Raw genomic sequence first — 16,950 nt, forward strand, 5'->3', positions numbered from 1 at the left:
GATCTCCTTGCTACGTTTCTGGACCTTGATCGTGTAAGGACCCTTGCTGTCTATGGGCGGGTCAGAGAGCTCTCAGATCCCATCAAAAATATCCTAATTTGTGTTCCGAAGATGAACGAAGGTCTTACGGGTCTGGAACGACATGAGGGTGAGTAAATAATGACAGAATTTTCCCTTTAAATTGCATTTTAAATTTCAATCCCAATTTTTAACAGAAAAATCACAATTAAATTTTTTCCCCAAATCGTGCAACCCTTACATGACGTGACAATCACAGCCAATCAGATATTAGAATGTGCAGTAACATGTATGTACAGTACCATTCAAAAGTTTGGGGTCATTAAGATTTTTTTTCTTTAAGGATGCTATAAATTGATCAAAAGTGACAGTAAAGACATTTATAATGTTGTATTTCAATTAAATGTTGTTCTTTTGAGCTTTCTATTCATCAAGGAATCTTGAAAAAGAGTATCAATGTTTCCGCAATAATATGAAGCAGCACAACTGTTTTCAACATTGATAATAATGTTTCTTCAAATGTTTCTTGAGCAGCAAATCAGCATATTAGAATGATTTCTGAAGGAACATGTGACACTGAAAATTCAACTTTGCTATCACAGGAATAAATTTTATTTTAAAATATATTAAAATAGAAAAAAAATATTTTAAATTGTAATAATGTTTCACAATATTACTGTTACTATATATATATAGCACAAGACAATTCTTTCAAAACATGAAAAACTCTTAGCAACCCCCAACATAAACAGTAGTGTTTGTTTACTGGCTATTCTACAGTGACTGTATAAAACATGACAGAGGTTTTACTGGGATCTCACCTGGTGAACACTGGCAACTGGGACTGAATGACCTGCACCCTGACGATGACCAACAAAAGTGTGCTGATGATCAGGACAATGAGCTTCAGCAGGGTCTGGAGGACAGCATAGGGAAAACCATCTTTTCCTCTCAACACCTGAAGTAGGGTGTAAGTCAGCATGGGCAGAGTGAACTGTAAAATATAAGTAAATATTTATATATAAAACATAAATAACATGTAAATATATATTAATTAAATGTGTTATTTATTTATTTACTAAATAAAATACAATTTATATTAATGAAATTAGTTTTTAATGTTTTTGAAAGTGTTATGTTCATTTATTAAATAGACATTTATTTAATCAAAAATACAGTAAAAACAGTAATACTGTAAAATATTACTACAATTTAAAATAATTTTTCTATTGTACTATATTCTAAAATGTCATTTATTCCTGTGATGGCAAAGCTGAATTTTCAGCATCATTACTCTAGTCTTCAGTGTCACATGATCCTTCAGAAATCATTCTAATATGCTGATTTGCTGCTCAAGAAACATTTCTTATTATCAATGTTGAAAACAGTTGTGCTGCTTGATATTTCTGGGAGATGCTTTTTTTAGGATTCTTTGATGAATAGAAAGTTAAAAACTGCATTTATTTGAAACAAATCTTTTGCAACATTCTGTCTTCAGTGTCACTTATGTTCACTTTTTAATCATTGCATTAATTAAAGCACAAGTATAATATTAAATAAAGTACAAACGTTTGAACAATAAAGTATTTAGTTCGAATTAAATAAAAATAAATTAAATACATAAAATATCATTTGCAATAAGTTGTAATTAATTATTTCAAATTTTATTCAACATACAAGTATACACAATAAATGTACAATATTATAGAGTAGTTTTCATTTAACCAGTAATAATTACATTACTTTCTTGTATAATTCTTACATAATGCTTAGGGCTTTTTCCATTTTTTGTTGACAGCAAAAGTGGAGAGAAGACAGGAAATAATGACAGGGGGAGACACAACACATGCTGTAATGAAACCCCACACATCCCATTTGACCACCACAACTTGATGTGTCTGCCAACAGATTAACCACTAGGCCACAGTCCCGACCAAAAAACAAAACCAAAAAAAAAAAAAGATACTACACATGATAAACGCGCTGAAAGCTACGTTAGAGGTCACTGCAACAAAACTTTCACATGCCACATTGGCTTTTCTCTGCATGCATTAGATCAACGTTACATTTAATACATTATCGTTCAAACGCTGCACTTGTAATGACTTAGGCCAATTAGAGTAATTCCTTAAGCTACATGTATTTCAGCAAAACATCAAAGTCCAAACGCTACTCATGCATATGGGTTGAATTAGAGGCATAGCTTAGGGCTGCGTACAGGGTAAATGGAGCAAAGATCCAAGGCATAGACCCACAGACCTCGAATTGTCAGAAACAACAGCTGCTTGCATTCAGTTGCTAGCTCAAATTAGAGGATTATGCCACAGCCCATTATGTAAAAATTCAATTGCATGATGCAAAGCGAATGGAAGGCTGTCGAAAGAGCAAAGACAGAACACTAATGGACAGGATGAACATCGCCGTTGAGTGGCTTTTACTTGATATTCAAATACAGATGGTAATCTGCTGCTAGCTGGGAACAACAGAGATATATTTGAAAAGACTCGTTAAAGGGACACTGTGTCCTTAATGACTTTGTCAAGCAATGTGTACGACATCTAACTAATGTCAGTGTGTTAAAACGTTTAGATTTTTGAATCCTGCAGCTCGTTTTAAATGGAACAGGCAACAGGGTGTTTTCACATCTGGTAAGACTTGTGGTTAACAAAACTATGAGACTTTGCCGTTTTGTTTCGCTGCCATTAGAAATGAGAGATGTTCCCCCGAAGTTATTTACTCGACTGTCACTTACAAAATAGTTGTCTTGCATGTTTTGTTTTTCTTCCAGGCAGAAAGTACTGAGTGCTGTATCAGATAAGAAACCTGTATAAGCTGTTGGTTATCACTCGGCTGATGCCTCAGTGCTGTTTTTCACACTCTTCCTTTCACACTCTTCCATGCCCTTTGGGCGTTTAAACGAATTTTATAGTCACATCAAGTGAGCTCATGACAGTCGAGATGTCAATGGAAAAGTATATTAGGCAAGTCGTTGAGCAAAACGGGTTCATTTTCACTGCGAGAGATGGATTTAGGGCTTTATAACGATATGATTTACATTATTACAACACGTCGCTACAGGAAATTGGTCCCACTGATACCACAAACCAAATTATTTGTCTTGCGTTCATTTTTCAAATTTTTTCCCACCACAACAATATGCATTTAACTGTTAGATTAATTGGTTTCAAGAGTTTTTTGGTATTAAGCTGTCAAGATAGTGACACCAACAGACAAAAGTGTACAAATGTGTCTGTAGTCATCATGCAAGGCTGTGCCCCATGAGGACACATTAAGTCTTTCCATCTGGGTAGCGGTTTCACTCTCCCTATGTCTTTCTGCCAACATAATAGGGCTTTTAATATTAAAAAGAAAAGGCTGTTTTATGACTTCCCTTAAAAGCAATAAACATTTTTTTTTTACTTTCTAACAAATAAGCTTTTGATCCCAAGACAGATCCTATTGACTTTGCACGTTCAAGTCCTTATTTACAAGCCAATAAATAAAATGTAACACTTACCCCTTGGGCAACAAACACCTCGTAAATACAGCATATCCCAATGACAGTTATTCCCTGCTCCTTGCATAGCGTGGCAACGGCAACCAGGAACACGGTTGAAATGATGGGAGTCCATACTGAAAGAGAAAGTTTAGGACACAGAGATTATGATGCAGGTCAGTGAATCGACTTGAGTCTTCATCTCATGTGCGTGATGCATAACTTTATGCATCTTTCAAACATCATTCAAATTTAAGAAAGTGGAAGAAGGATCAGCAAAGGAAAACAGCCTGGTGTTCTTCACTGGGAGGCTGGGGAATCCTGTCCCACAAGTCTTTTAGAGAGAATCACAGAAAACGCTTAATGTAAACAGGGCTGTCAATTTAACTTGTTAATTTAGCATGATTAATTATCACAATATGATTTGCCACACCATGCTGATTTTCCCAACGCAGGTAGCACAGAATGAGTAAGGAGCCGTTCACACGACTGTGTTCAAAAACAGCTGGATGGAGCGCAACAGAATGGAAAATGAACTCAACGATCTTGAAATGGTTTTTAATTGATGTCTTAAAAATGCGCTGCTCGTGCTATGAGATGTGACGCAACAGTCATAGACATGTGAACCGAAATAAGAAAATAACAGAAATAATGTGAACAATATATTGAATTCCAAACCAAATGCTTTTGTCTGCCACAATATTGTAGCTTTTCTCTACAAATATTGCATCTGATTTAATTTAACAACTGGCATATCATAATTTGATTATTATTATTGATTGAGAGCTATTCAACAAGACAAATGCAGTGGTGGCCTGGCACTATGCCACCGGAGACATTAATGAGGTCTATTTTGGGTCATACAGTATTATGACCTAAAGAACACTGGCTTGGCATTCTATACAACACTTGCATGCACTATTCAATCGTGCGGTTTCTTTTACACCTTAAAATTAAGGTCACGACTAATTTAAGAGGAACAAAAGAAATGTAAAACCCAATAAAATAAGAAAATAATCACTTGTCATCAGACCATAGAAAAGGTAATAATAAAAATATTATGACGGGATTAACATTCTGTTAAAGAAAATATCAAGAATCACAGTGGGAGGTTGACAGTATAATATAATAATTGTGGTGGAGAGCATCAAGTCAGAAACAACATGCCAATTTGATTGATCTGTGAAACTGGAGCGGTGTACTCAAGACTTCTGGGTGGGGAGCTCGGTGAGCTTTTGAATGGGAGGCGAGTCGCAGCTTGCACGTCATGTCCTAGGAATGAACTTGTTGCAGCGTGCATGCATGCATGGATTATGTGGTTATGCAATGGCAACACTTACCTATGGAGTGATCGGTGCCTTTTGATTTGGTGTACGCCAGGAAAGCAGCCAGCAGGAAAATAGAAGACAGTAACTCAGCCCTGCCAACGACACCTGTCACCTGCATATAGCAAAATATAGCAGCTCGACATGCAATTCTCTGAACACTCGCAACAATATGTGTCAAGCTGATGCATGTAAAATGAAATGTCATATGTTGGATTGACATTATCTCTTATAAAGTGTGTATTTACAGCTAGGTTTCTTATTATGCCACGATCGGAGATTGGATGGGAAGTTTGTGACAGGTGCAACCAGTTTTAAGCAATCAATCATAACTGTAAAACAGAAATTATTTTTCCCTTTCATTCAACCTATGAGAATGTTTGCTGAAAATAATGCAAGGAGTTAAATAAGTTAATCATATGGAACACTTAATTGTTATATAAAGTTATATACAGTAGAGTCTGAAAGACTGAGACCAACAGTGCAGAAAGGTCTTAACTTTAATTTTCTGCATAGTATAAGCATAAACATTTGAGTGAAAAGTTGAATTTCAGAATATCTCAGTATTCGGCTTGTCCCCCTTTTGCTATAATGACTGCAGCACTCAGACTGCATGACCGCCTCAAGTTTGTGTAAACCCTGATGAACACGACTTGAGAATGATCCAAATCGCATCTTGTGCTCCAATGGAAGCAAAAACTCGAACCTTCTCAGGAGTTCACATGCTCAATGTCACAAATTTGTTTATTTAATTAGTGACCTTGAAATATTTCTCATTCCCTGAACGTCATAACGTTATCAAATTTTCCTCCTAAACTCTGTTTATTTCCACATTTAAATTAGATTGCGATATGCCATTTTATAGTGTGTCTGATTTATACTTTGGTAGCAAAAGTTCGAGCACTGGAGTTTGATACATTCTGAACAAAATGAATCGACTTTGAAACAAAAGATTTGTTTGCATCATCTCTCAAAAATGTTCATGAAAAGATTCCTTTTGGCATTTTTCATATATTTTCACTAAAAACATTTTAATATATGTAAGCCAAAATACATGTAATTAAATATAAACAGTTATATGTTACTTCCTTTAGTTCATTTAATGAAAATAGACATTGCTGTATTTACTGTGTTTTAGCTTTTACAATAAACATAGTGAATCTACTCGGCAACAGCTGCTGAAAAATAGAAATAAATTGATTAAATGTATACACTGAATGCAATGTAAGTTGCTTTGGATAAAAGCATCTGCTAAATGCGTAAATGTATTACCAAAATTTACAATTTATCAAAAACAATTAAATATTTATAATTGCATATTTTAAACAACAAATATTATAATTAAATAAATAAATAACCCTTTTAGACCATTTCAGAGTAAACATTAACAATTGAGATTCATATTATTGTCAAAAAATTTAAAATATAATTTTTTTTTTTTTTTGGTGCCATTAGGCAGGAACTTTTTATGCAAAGAAATGTACTATACATTATTTCTACAGTCGGTCTAAAGATAAGCACTGTGCCTGTGGTAGAGGTTATAATAGTTTTAGAGAAAGATCAGATTAGATCAGATTAACACTCCGGTTCTTAGGTCACCCGCATGAGGACTGATCCCCCCAACCATTTCACTAGCAGCACAGATCTTTACCTGATAAACAATCACCAGTCCTATAGTAAAGTACTCTACTCAGATAGTGTACCACTGCATTGAGCTACAAGGTCAGTCACACTCTCTGAGGATTTTGCCCTCATGAACTTCAAATAAGTGGTACCTCAATTAAAAAGAAAGGACAACATAAGAAACAGGAAACAAATATTGACTGAAATGAAAAGGTCTCAATTCAAACAGTGTTTCCATGGTAATGTATGACTGTTTACAAGCAATGCACACTGGGAAATCAAGCTCTATCTATTACTGCCACCATGAGGCGGCACCTGCAAAGACACTTCATTCATATTGAAGTGTTTGTTGCTCAACTTTGCGCCAGAGTTCATTTCCTTAAGCAACAACAAGATCATCCAGTGGCATGTTTATCAAAAGAGCGACTTTGCATAAAAGTAACACAAAGAAATCCCAGAAATGGAGCACAACTTCATGTGTCGGCTACATAAACCATGTTGATGAATCTGACATAACATCAGTTACTTACAGCCTCTGTGTGGATGGGATGGACAGCAAACAGTAGAGCCGCTATGAGGCTGGTGCTTCGGTCCAAGAGCAGGCGGCAAAAGTGGAGGAAGAGGACACACACCACGGCGTGGAGAACCACATTGAGGAGGTGGTACGACGAGGAGCTCAACTCGCTGAACAGGTAATTGAGGCGGAAGGTGAGAACAGTAAGCGGCCGGTAGGACTTATGGCTCCTCTCCTGGAGAAGAAGACAAGGTTGGATACGAGCCTCCAAAAATATCACGTCGTGAGACTGCAAGATGAATTTCTTCAAGGTTACCTCTGACATAGGTGTTCCCCAGAAGTCATTGAGGAAGAGGTTCTGCAGTGGTGTGGTGGGACGAAGGTCTTTGTTATCCAGGATAGCAGAGACATCATCGAACACGAAGCCACAGAACAGGCTGTTCCAGTAGCAGCCCACCACCAGTCCAGTCAGAAGACAGATCTCCTTCCACGACACTACAGCCATCGCTGGCGTGAGTCCTCATTGAGCACTGCAAAGGCTGAGGAGAAACAACTGCGACTCCTGATGTGATCACAAAATCATTTTGACTCAGATGCATACGTGAACTGGTTTGATTCATTACAAAGAACTGATTGCTAATGACAGGCATCGTTTAAAATTGTCCTCATACATTCACGTAAGACATGGTATGCAAAATGTCAAGTCAAACACCAACAATCTCATGTTGAGAGTTATTTTAAGGTTTATGAATTTTATAGCACCACCAACAGACTGAGACGAGTCAAGTCCTGTAGCCTTCTCAGAGTAATGTACTACATAAATTCACCAAATTTCATCACAATTACTTATTCGCTTGAGAAATTATAGCTGTTTTAGTAAACTAGGCCACGCCCTTCATTCTTCATTGAGCTCAGGTGGCCATGCTGAATTTCAAAATGTTTTTGCTGACAATGGCCTTCCAGACTACATGCATGCCAGATTTGCTATAGATTAGGCAAAAGATTCCATGGTTCGTTTAATAAATAAATAAGTTTACATTTCTATTTTTGTGCTCTATAGTGCTATCTGTGATCCAATTTATTTTTAATCGACGAGTAATGGTAAATGTTTCAAACCTATTGACCAGTTTTTATGTTTCAACCGTTTATGGTTTTGTCTGCATTTTTTGTTTTAAGGCAGAAAAATTGTTACTGTTATATAGAATTTATTATTTTTTATTATTATTAATGACAAGAACAGTGTTTATAAGCTCTACCTAAAACTATTAAAAATCGTTCAAGTATTACAATTACTATAACTAAATATTACAATGAATAATAAGAAATATTTTTAAAAATCGAATAAAAATGACAAACAAAATTACAAAAACTGAAAATAGAAAAAGTTAATTAAACATATTAATAAATGTTATAAAAGAGTATATAAATAATACTAAATAACACTGCTACCTGATATATATTATGAATATTTTAGAGCAGATCAGAGCTAGACAAATATGTAATCACTATAGAAATGGCCATGCCTTTCAATATTTCATTCATTTCGATGACCTTTTCATGCCTGCAAAATATAATCACTTGAAATCATGACCTTTCTGACCCTGTTTAAATCAACCGACTGCATTGCGACTTTTTGCCGCTATGTTGCAAAACTAAATAACTACTAAATAATTACACGAGTAAATCAGTTGAAGGATCAGAATACAATAATCTGCGCGCAATGAGCCCCAGAGATCATGAGCAGCCCATCCAGCTATCAAGTTAGCATTTGCTTTTCATTGAGTTTAATCGAATAATTAGGTCATTACAGTTATGAAAAACATCAATGCAACATCCATCACTAATAAATAAGGAATGTAGTGATGATAAGAAGAAACTGGGTTAAATTAACAGGACACTGATCTGGTTAAAGATCAAGTCTAACTAACGTACAGCTTGTCCCAATAGCCTGCACTGGCTTCAACCATTTCTACAATCACTCTCAATCCGCCATCACTGATCGGCAATATATAATCACATGGACTACTCACCTTGTCATATCTGGTAGAAACTAAATGAAAAGAGAATGTGTGTGTTTATTTTGGCTGAAGCATCAAGTTCGATCTAAAGCATTGAATTAACAAGGACCCATAGACTGCTTCCGGGTCAAAATGCTTGGCAGAATAAAAGTAAAGAATTACAAAGTACTGGTTAAGACTTTATTTTTCTGCAATGTCATTTCAGTAAAAGTATATATATATATATATGTAATGAATGTACCGCATAACGGGAATAATTAAAAAAGCGTCACAAATCGCATGGCGCAAACACAGAGCCCAAGGTGACGACTTTACGACGTTCCGCCTTACGAATGTTTTCATGGTTGCCTAGCAGCAGCAGAACAAGGTGAACACAAGATGGCTAGGCTGTTTTATAAATAAGTTCTGAATAAGGTCTAGTCTTTTTATGAATATGTACAAAAGTTGCATTTGTGACATTAAGCAACGCATTTAAAACCAGTATTCAGTTTATAATACTGTAGCTAACAAACACTACAAAATATGTCCAGTTGCAAACACTGCTAGAACAATCTTGCTAATATCTAGCTTGTCTTTTGACCTCTTATTTATTGTGATACCATTATTATTCTGCGTTCTTACATGAGGGTGTATTCATAGTGCCCTGTAAGACGTCTATGTTAACGAGAATATTGTACATTAGCATTATATTTCACTGTCGGTAAAGAAGGTTGGCAATAAAACGCCATCTGACATCACACTGACATCTAACAAACTGTTGTTCAGTTCAGCACTGTTGGACATTTGTACAAAAGCTGAAAGATGCCTGCAGCAGTAGACTGGAAGCTGCTCATGGGAATAGACCCAGAAGATCTGGGAGAAGATGATGAGAAAATCTGTGATTTGATTTTGCTGGCGAGTGTATCATTTTAAAAGGCATAAAAATTGTGTAGATAAGGTACAATGATCAGGAAGTCATTATCACAGTATTAAATTACACTGTATGTTGTATTTTATCATGTAGTGGAAATGACAGTGATGGAAATAAAAGTGTAACATTTTGGTAATGAAATGGCAGAACATTTTATGTATACTAAATCATATATCCAAATTAGCTTTTTAATATGTTGATAACATTTAAAATAATATTTTCACACTTTTTTGTGTGCATAATTTGACACTTAAACCTCATTGTAAATGACAAACTTTGAAAATGTATATATCTCACAAAATTTGCAGGATAAAAATAGAAATGCCGGTTGTAAATTGTAGCTGTGTGTGTGTGTGTGTGTGTGTGTGTGTGTGTGTGTGTGTGTGTATGTACAGTATATTTCACTGTTACTATGTGCAGTTGCACAGTTACAATGCTCAGGTATTGTGTATCTGAGGTTGCATGTTTTAGCTAAACTGGAATACTACTTTGCTTCCAGACAAACATCTGCTTATTGGAATGTGTGAGGGACAAAAGCATCCTCCCTGAAATTCTTCTGACAATCATGCTTTTTTTTCCACGTAGGTTAAACCACGGGACCTGAAAGCAGATGATTCAGAGAAAATGATTCAGCTCTTTAGAATCTCACAAACACTACTGAGGGTAAGACTCATACACCATCACCACACATCTGCCTCTTTCATTTGGAAAGCTTTACATTTCTTTTACTAATTATTTTCTAGTCATTGAAGTCTTACCATCTGCAGTTGCTGTCAGTCATTTTAATAGTATTGAGTGGGCCAGTCTAGATGTTACATTTGATGTCTTACTGACCCTCAGATGAAACTGGATGAAATTAAATGTGCCTATGAGGTTGTAGACAGCGCAGGTGTGGAGCAAGCAAGAATTGGTATGTACGGTCATTATTCGATTTGCGTTTCCCACAGGAAATAACAGTGCTTGCAAGGCAGCAAAAGAATAGTGTTCAAACCTTCTAATAAAAAATAAAATGGATTGAATTAGTGTTTTTTTGCTCAAGGTCACTTTACAAAAAAAACTGTATTTTCATTCATAAAACATGCATATACGACATCAATGGCAATTCGATTTTGAATGCAGAACATGTCAGTGAGAGATTTCAAATCTCAATCTTAAAATTCTTCAGTAAATAATTTTAGGCTTAAATTTATAGTATTATAGTATGTTGAAAAATCCAGTAGCAAGCCTAAGGCTGAAATTATCTAATAAAGTAATTAAGTCTGTATGTTAAGAGCTAAAGCTTTGCAAGTACTGTAATATATAAGTAATATATTTATGCTTGTGTATTAAATGATTCCAGAAAATGAGCTGAAAGCCAAAGTGCTAAAGCTGGAAGGTGAGCTAGAGGTAAGGGAGGTATTTCACTAATAATTGTATACAAGTGCACTTATTTGACTTACATTGTGTGCTGTTTGTGAGCAGTCGGTGTACAAGTACAGTCTTAAGAGGATTACTGGCTTAATTCCTTGTGTCTTGCTGTCTGTTAAAACTGTAGTTGTTCTGCACATCACATTTCCTTTGATATGTTTATTATTGTGAAATAAGTGAGACGTCATTGAGCCGCTCAACTCACCAGTGTCAAGAGATATATACAGATGGAGAGTTTTGGGTCTTGGGTCTTGAGCTTTATTCACATCCGCCTTGCTTCCTGTCCAGATGGCCCAGCATGTGATGGGAGGGGGAGACACACGCTTCCTCCGGGATGAGATTCACCAACTGGAGAGTCACCTGGAGCGCAAAGAGAGAGAGGTGACCCAGCTGGAGAAGGAAATGGGCAAGGAGAGGAAAGCCAATGAGGAGGTAAGCACTTTCGATTAGGGTACAAAAGAGTTCCAGTCCTTTTTTTTTATCAGCAAGTGGTCGGTGAAAGGAAGAGCTTAAACTTGAGATATTCACTGTCAAACTCAAATTAAATATTAAAGGGGTCATATGATGTTGCTAAAAAGAATATTATTTTGTGTATTTGGTGTAATGAAATGTGTTTATGCGGTTTAAAGTTCAAAAAACATTATTTTCCACATACTGTACATTATTGTTTCTCCTCTATGCCCCGCCTTTCTGAAACGTGTCGATTTTTACAAAGCTCATCGGTCTGAAAAGCGAGGTGTGCTCTGATTGGCCAGCTATCCAGTGCGTTGTGATTGGCCGAATACCTCAAGCGTGTGACGGAAATGTTATGCCCCTTACCATATTGTGATGCCCTGTCAGGCCGGAGCATAACATAAAACCATGTCTGCATTTGTGATCGGAGAAATGACAAACAACAAGAAGAGAAAGGAAAAATTTAAATCGCATCATATGACCCCTTTAAATGAGCTGTTGTAATTTTTTATTTATATTATATGAGATTTGTTATTTCAGCAACCCTGTTACCAAAATTTGGGACATGAATAAATGCATTTTAAAACCAGAATTTATGTAATTTTGTTAATTTCCAGCAATAAACATTAAATAAACATCAAAATTAATTAGATAAAAGTTGATCAAATGCAATGTAATAATAAATATACCTTAGATAATAAGAATGGGCATTTAAATGTTGTCTAAATGTTGTCAAAACATATCAAACATTAGGAGCTGTTAAATTAATTAAAGAATAGTAAATTTTTTACAGTAACTTCGGTAACGGTTAAGTGCTTGACTTGATGCACATTTAAATTCATGTAAAAAAGAGAACATAGAATGAGATTATTCACTTTTCATGACTTTAAGAAAGCTTTTCATAATAAAGTAAATAATGCAGAATGTGGGACACTGATAAATATCATGTTTTGGTAATTAAAATCTAAAAGGTTCATAATTATAAATCATTTTTATTGCAATTAACTGAATTAATTGGTTATTAATTCAACTAAAGGTGTCAAAATTATGTATTTTAATTGTTGGATAAATATCCTGTTCATTAAAAACAAAAAAATATGGAATAATAATAGGGATGGTGTGGGATTGAGAACAACCTAATGCATTGGTTGTATGTTTTGCATCTCACAGCTGGCTCTTCGTGCTGAAGAGGCAGAAGAAAAGAACAGGAAACTAAAAAGAGAGGTATATCCAGTCATTTCTGCTGCATAAAGCTTTTATATGGACTACTATCTTAAATCATTCTCTTTCTGTTACTTTAAATTATCCATTCCATTCTCTCTCTTATATCACCTTTATTTGCTTTTCTTCTCAGCTTTATTCCACAACTGATCATTTCATTTTTATGCATGCCTGTTATTGTTTTCTTTATTTATCCTTTTCTTCCTTGCTGTCGTTTCTTGTCAATGTCCCCTCAAGATAAAGCAGCTTACAAAGAAGGTAAGACCCCAGATTAGGCAGAATTAGAGAAGCCAGTCTATTTATTAGAAACATGTTTATGTCAGTTGGAACTGCACCACAAGTCTGTATATGAAAACAGTACTGTATATGGCTTATGAAGCAGCAGAGATTACTGAGTTGTTGATAATTTTCAATCTATTCTTACTAATCCGAGACTTTCACAAGTCGTTCTCACAATTTCGATAAAACCTTATACATTAGCCAGTTAGATAATCTTAACTTCTATATAAATCGGCTTAACTCGCAACAACTCATAAAATCATAAAATCAGATGTACGTGATCAACATAACACTCCACGATAGAGCAAGTGTCTGTTTTAGAACAGTCCCGAAACTCTCTGGAACTGGTCAACTTTATTGCTAAGCCCTGAGTGATGGCTTCACCACTGTGCTATTATAGGAAATTAATCAACACTCCTGTAATGTGAGTCAAATGTCTGGAATGAAGAATTCAAAAGTGCTGTGCTTTAAGTAATATGACACTCTGGAATGATGAGTGATAATCCACTCATTTAGTAATAAATCATGTTTGACAGTAGGTTGAGTAATGGATTTGTTCGTTACTGCAGAACGAACAGCTGCAACAGGATGTGGAGTTCTACAGAAAGGAAGTAGAGCTGAGAGAGCCTCTTCAGACCAAAGAGGAGAGCAATGAGATTCAGAGGAGACTTACCAAAGCCAACCAACAGCTCTACCAGTGCATGGAAGACCTGCAGGTAATCCCCAAATCACCTTCAGCCTGTCATATAATGCCATCATAACATGGCAGGCTCACTGTCTAATTAATACACCTCTAATGCTTCAGTAGTCCTTTCAATGGGCCATATTTTTAACAAAATAAAATAGAAATACACACTTAATTTACACACGTGTAAAATTTAGTAGCACTTAAATTTTTTTGAGCCCACTTGTATCGGTATTCAAGATTTCTTTTTAGTTGTTTTTATTTTTGTTTATATATCATTTACTGCACTTTGTTATTCCTCTAGTTATTTACCTTCAGCACGAATGTGCGACCTATGAATCAGAAATTCACAGAAAATAGATTACTTTTTTTGCATTGCATCTTGCTTTTGCTTATATCAGTGGTCAAGGTTTCTTTTTTTTTTTATTGCAGTTTGAATATTTTATTGATTTCAGTCTAAGTCAATATTAATATGTAAATGTGACATCAACACCTAAATGTTTGCAGGTTATTTTTTTTGATTAAGTAGTGGGTTTTCAATCTTGGTGGTGTCTTTTATTTCAGGCGAGTCCTGTATATGTCACCTTTTAAAGCATGTTTCAAATGCAGTCTCCTGTTTTGTGTCATCTTCATGTTGTGATCAACAAATCCTCCCTATTCCCAGCATGCCGAGGACATGGCTGCCAACCTGAAGAGCGAGAATGAGCACCTGCAGAAGAATTTGGAGGAGTCTGTGAAGGAGATAGAGAACATGACAGATGAATACAACAATATGAAGATTGCAGTCCAGCAGACGGATGCCATCATGGATCAGCTGAGAAAAGAAAGAGATCATGCCAAGCTTCAGGTGCTTTAATCAAATTTACTGTATAAAATGGATCATTTCAGTCCTGAATGCTGATTGATCGATATAATGTTTGTACCACATGAACTGGTTCTCCTAGCTACATTTGGCAGAAATAAATAGTTACAGTTGAGTTTTGCGTAAATCTGAGTAGTTTGTGAGTGTGCATGCGTGTAATGGGGGGTGGCCTCTTTTATGATTGAAAGAAAAATAAATTATTGTTATAATTAATGGACTCACTTTAAATGGATGTCTTTTTAAAGGTCAGAGAGCTAAATGAACAAATCCAGGCTCGAGTTGAAGAGGACGACCCAGTGATGGCTGCTGTTAATGCCAAAGTGGAGGAGTGGAAGGTGAGCCCAACCTCGCAAATGTCAGCTTTGACAAATAAAACCAGTTTATATTCAAATGAGGTCAGGTTTCATTAACGTTCCCCATTTCTCACTACTTCTGAAGTGGCTGTTGTTGTTTTTCCGTTGTTTGTATGTGGTTTTACCTGTCTGAAAATGCTCTTTGAGGAGTCATTTTTCTGAAGTTCTGAAGAAGAGGTTGAATATTTGCTTTTGTGCCAGACTCTGACAACCAACAATTTTGTCATCTGAGTAAGCAATCCAAGAAAAACACTTTTTTTCATTTTTGTAACATTGTGCTAGCACACATCTACAGTGGAATTCAGCTTATAAAAATATGTAGATATAAAAACAAAATAGTGCTTTTAATTCATAAAAAATATATAATCTCATATATCAATATTTTCTTTGAAAAGCTCCCAAATAAAGATAACTCAAAGACATTTGTGTGACAAACGAGTAAATCATTGAATAGACATTACAAAAACTTGATATATTGCTTTTCTTATCCTCATATACAGGATACTTTGCATAATAACATTTTTATTGCAGAATTTTTTTTTATAATTAATTGTACGAACTTAATATTTTCAGTTGACAACCCTAGAAAATACGGAGAATATTTTATAGGCTAGTTTGCGTTGCCCTAAAGTAAAAAATAAACTCCAGACACAAATAAAGTTCATGTAACCTGATTGAGAGAGCAAAAACATTCAAATGTACTTCTATTTTTAACATTTATGACACATAATAAATGGAATACAAATTGCCGCCGTAGATGAATATCACATTAACTAATAACAAGTATCATATTTAACATCATGATTCTATTACAACACTGAACAAGTTGACACAAATCACCTGAAGTCGTTGAGAACATTCCAAGCACAAAGCCTATAACTATTTCCATTGTAACTGCTTTTTGTTTGAATAGACATGATGGAAAAGGCCCAAAACGCTAAACAACTAGTAATTAGAGTTTCTCAACTTACTGCCTGGTTTGATGTCAAGCCTCTAAGCGGTGAAAAATCAGCTTCAAATGTCTAACCTGCAGAATAGTATCACACATCTTGGCAACCCATAGACCAACACTGTCACAGTGTGAACACAGTGTGAAATGAGGGAAACACCAGATTTATTCTTTTGGTAGTTGAGGAAGTTGTACATGCTGTAAACTGTCATGTATTTGTTTCTGTTTCAGAGTGTTTTATCAGGGAAAGATATGGAAATTTTGAAAAATCAGCAGATGATCAGAGACTTGGGGGAGAACCTTCGAGCTGCTCAGATGGACTCTGGCAAAAGCAACATTATCGCACTGCAGCAGGTCAGTCAAAGTATCACGCAGTGCTATCCTGAATCACTTTTCTGAAACTACCTATGAAAAGTTAAACACTAGGGGAGTCTATCTCTCTCTCTCTCTCTTTATATATATATATATATATATATATATATATATATATCTCTCTCTCTCTCTCTCTCTTTATATATATATATATATATATATAAAGTTACATTTTAAAATATAATAACATAAAACAAACAAAATATAAATTAAACACTGTATATATTAATTTGTGTTTTGGTAAATTATAATTTCTGAATAAGTTAAGTTCCATTCATTAATCGTGTATGTAGAGGTGATGGTATTTTAAAGGGGTCATATGATGCGATTTCAATTTTTCTTTTTTCTTTGAAGTGTTACAAGCTCTTGGTGCATAAAGAAGATCTGCAAAGTTGCAAAGACTAAAGTCTCAAATCCAAAGAGATATTCTTTATAAAAGTTAAGAGTCAACCACGCCTACCTAAA

General features: G+C 35.2%; 2 protein-coding genes across 2 annotated transcripts in view; one reads left to right on the forward strand and one right to left on the reverse strand.

Annotated features, from left to right (window-relative positions):
- Positions 1 to 9,128, reverse strand: part of LOC107679591 (transmembrane and TPR repeat-containing protein 3-like) — a 30,781-nt gene extending 21,653 nt beyond the window's left edge. The window contains exons 1-6 of the mRNA XM_016475180.1: positions 9,007 to 9,128; positions 7,293 to 7,506; positions 6,993 to 7,211; positions 4,855 to 4,954; positions 3,536 to 3,651; positions 840 to 1,012 (exon numbers count right to left, since the gene is read on the reverse strand). Of these exons, the coding sequence (XP_016330666.1) occupies positions 840 to 1,012; positions 3,536 to 3,651; positions 4,855 to 4,954; positions 6,993 to 7,211; positions 7,293 to 7,481 (797 nt within the window). The 5' untranslated portion in view covers positions 7,482 to 7,506; positions 9,007 to 9,128. The remainder of the gene's footprint in view (positions 1 to 839; positions 1,013 to 3,535; positions 3,652 to 4,854; positions 4,955 to 6,992; positions 7,212 to 7,292; positions 7,507 to 9,006) is intronic.
- Positions 9,129 to 9,350: 222 nt separating this feature from the next.
- The window catches only part of LOC107679595 (centrosomal protein of 290 kDa-like), a 29,118-nt gene continuing 21,518 nt past the window's right edge, over positions 9,351 to 16,950 (forward strand). Inside the window, 12 exon segments of the mRNA XM_016475185.1 lie at positions 9,351 to 9,408; positions 9,760 to 9,888; positions 10,490 to 10,567; positions 10,745 to 10,814; positions 11,244 to 11,290; positions 11,600 to 11,743; positions 12,935 to 12,988; positions 13,223 to 13,243; positions 13,834 to 13,980; positions 14,614 to 14,796; positions 15,057 to 15,146; positions 16,345 to 16,467. Of these exon segments, the coding sequence (XP_016330671.1) occupies positions 9,796 to 9,888; positions 10,490 to 10,567; positions 10,745 to 10,814; positions 11,244 to 11,290; positions 11,600 to 11,743; positions 12,935 to 12,988; positions 13,223 to 13,243; positions 13,834 to 13,980; positions 14,614 to 14,796; positions 15,057 to 15,146; positions 16,345 to 16,467 (1,050 nt within the window). The 5' untranslated portion in view covers positions 9,351 to 9,408; positions 9,760 to 9,795.

This window comes from Sinocyclocheilus anshuiensis, unplaced genomic scaffold, assembly GCF_001515605.1.
Source record: "Sinocyclocheilus anshuiensis isolate Anshui unplaced genomic scaffold, SAMN03320099.WGS_v1.1 scaffold288, whole genome shotgun sequence".
Taxonomy (NCBI): Eukaryota; Metazoa; Chordata; class Actinopteri; order Cypriniformes; family Cyprinidae; genus Sinocyclocheilus; species Sinocyclocheilus anshuiensis.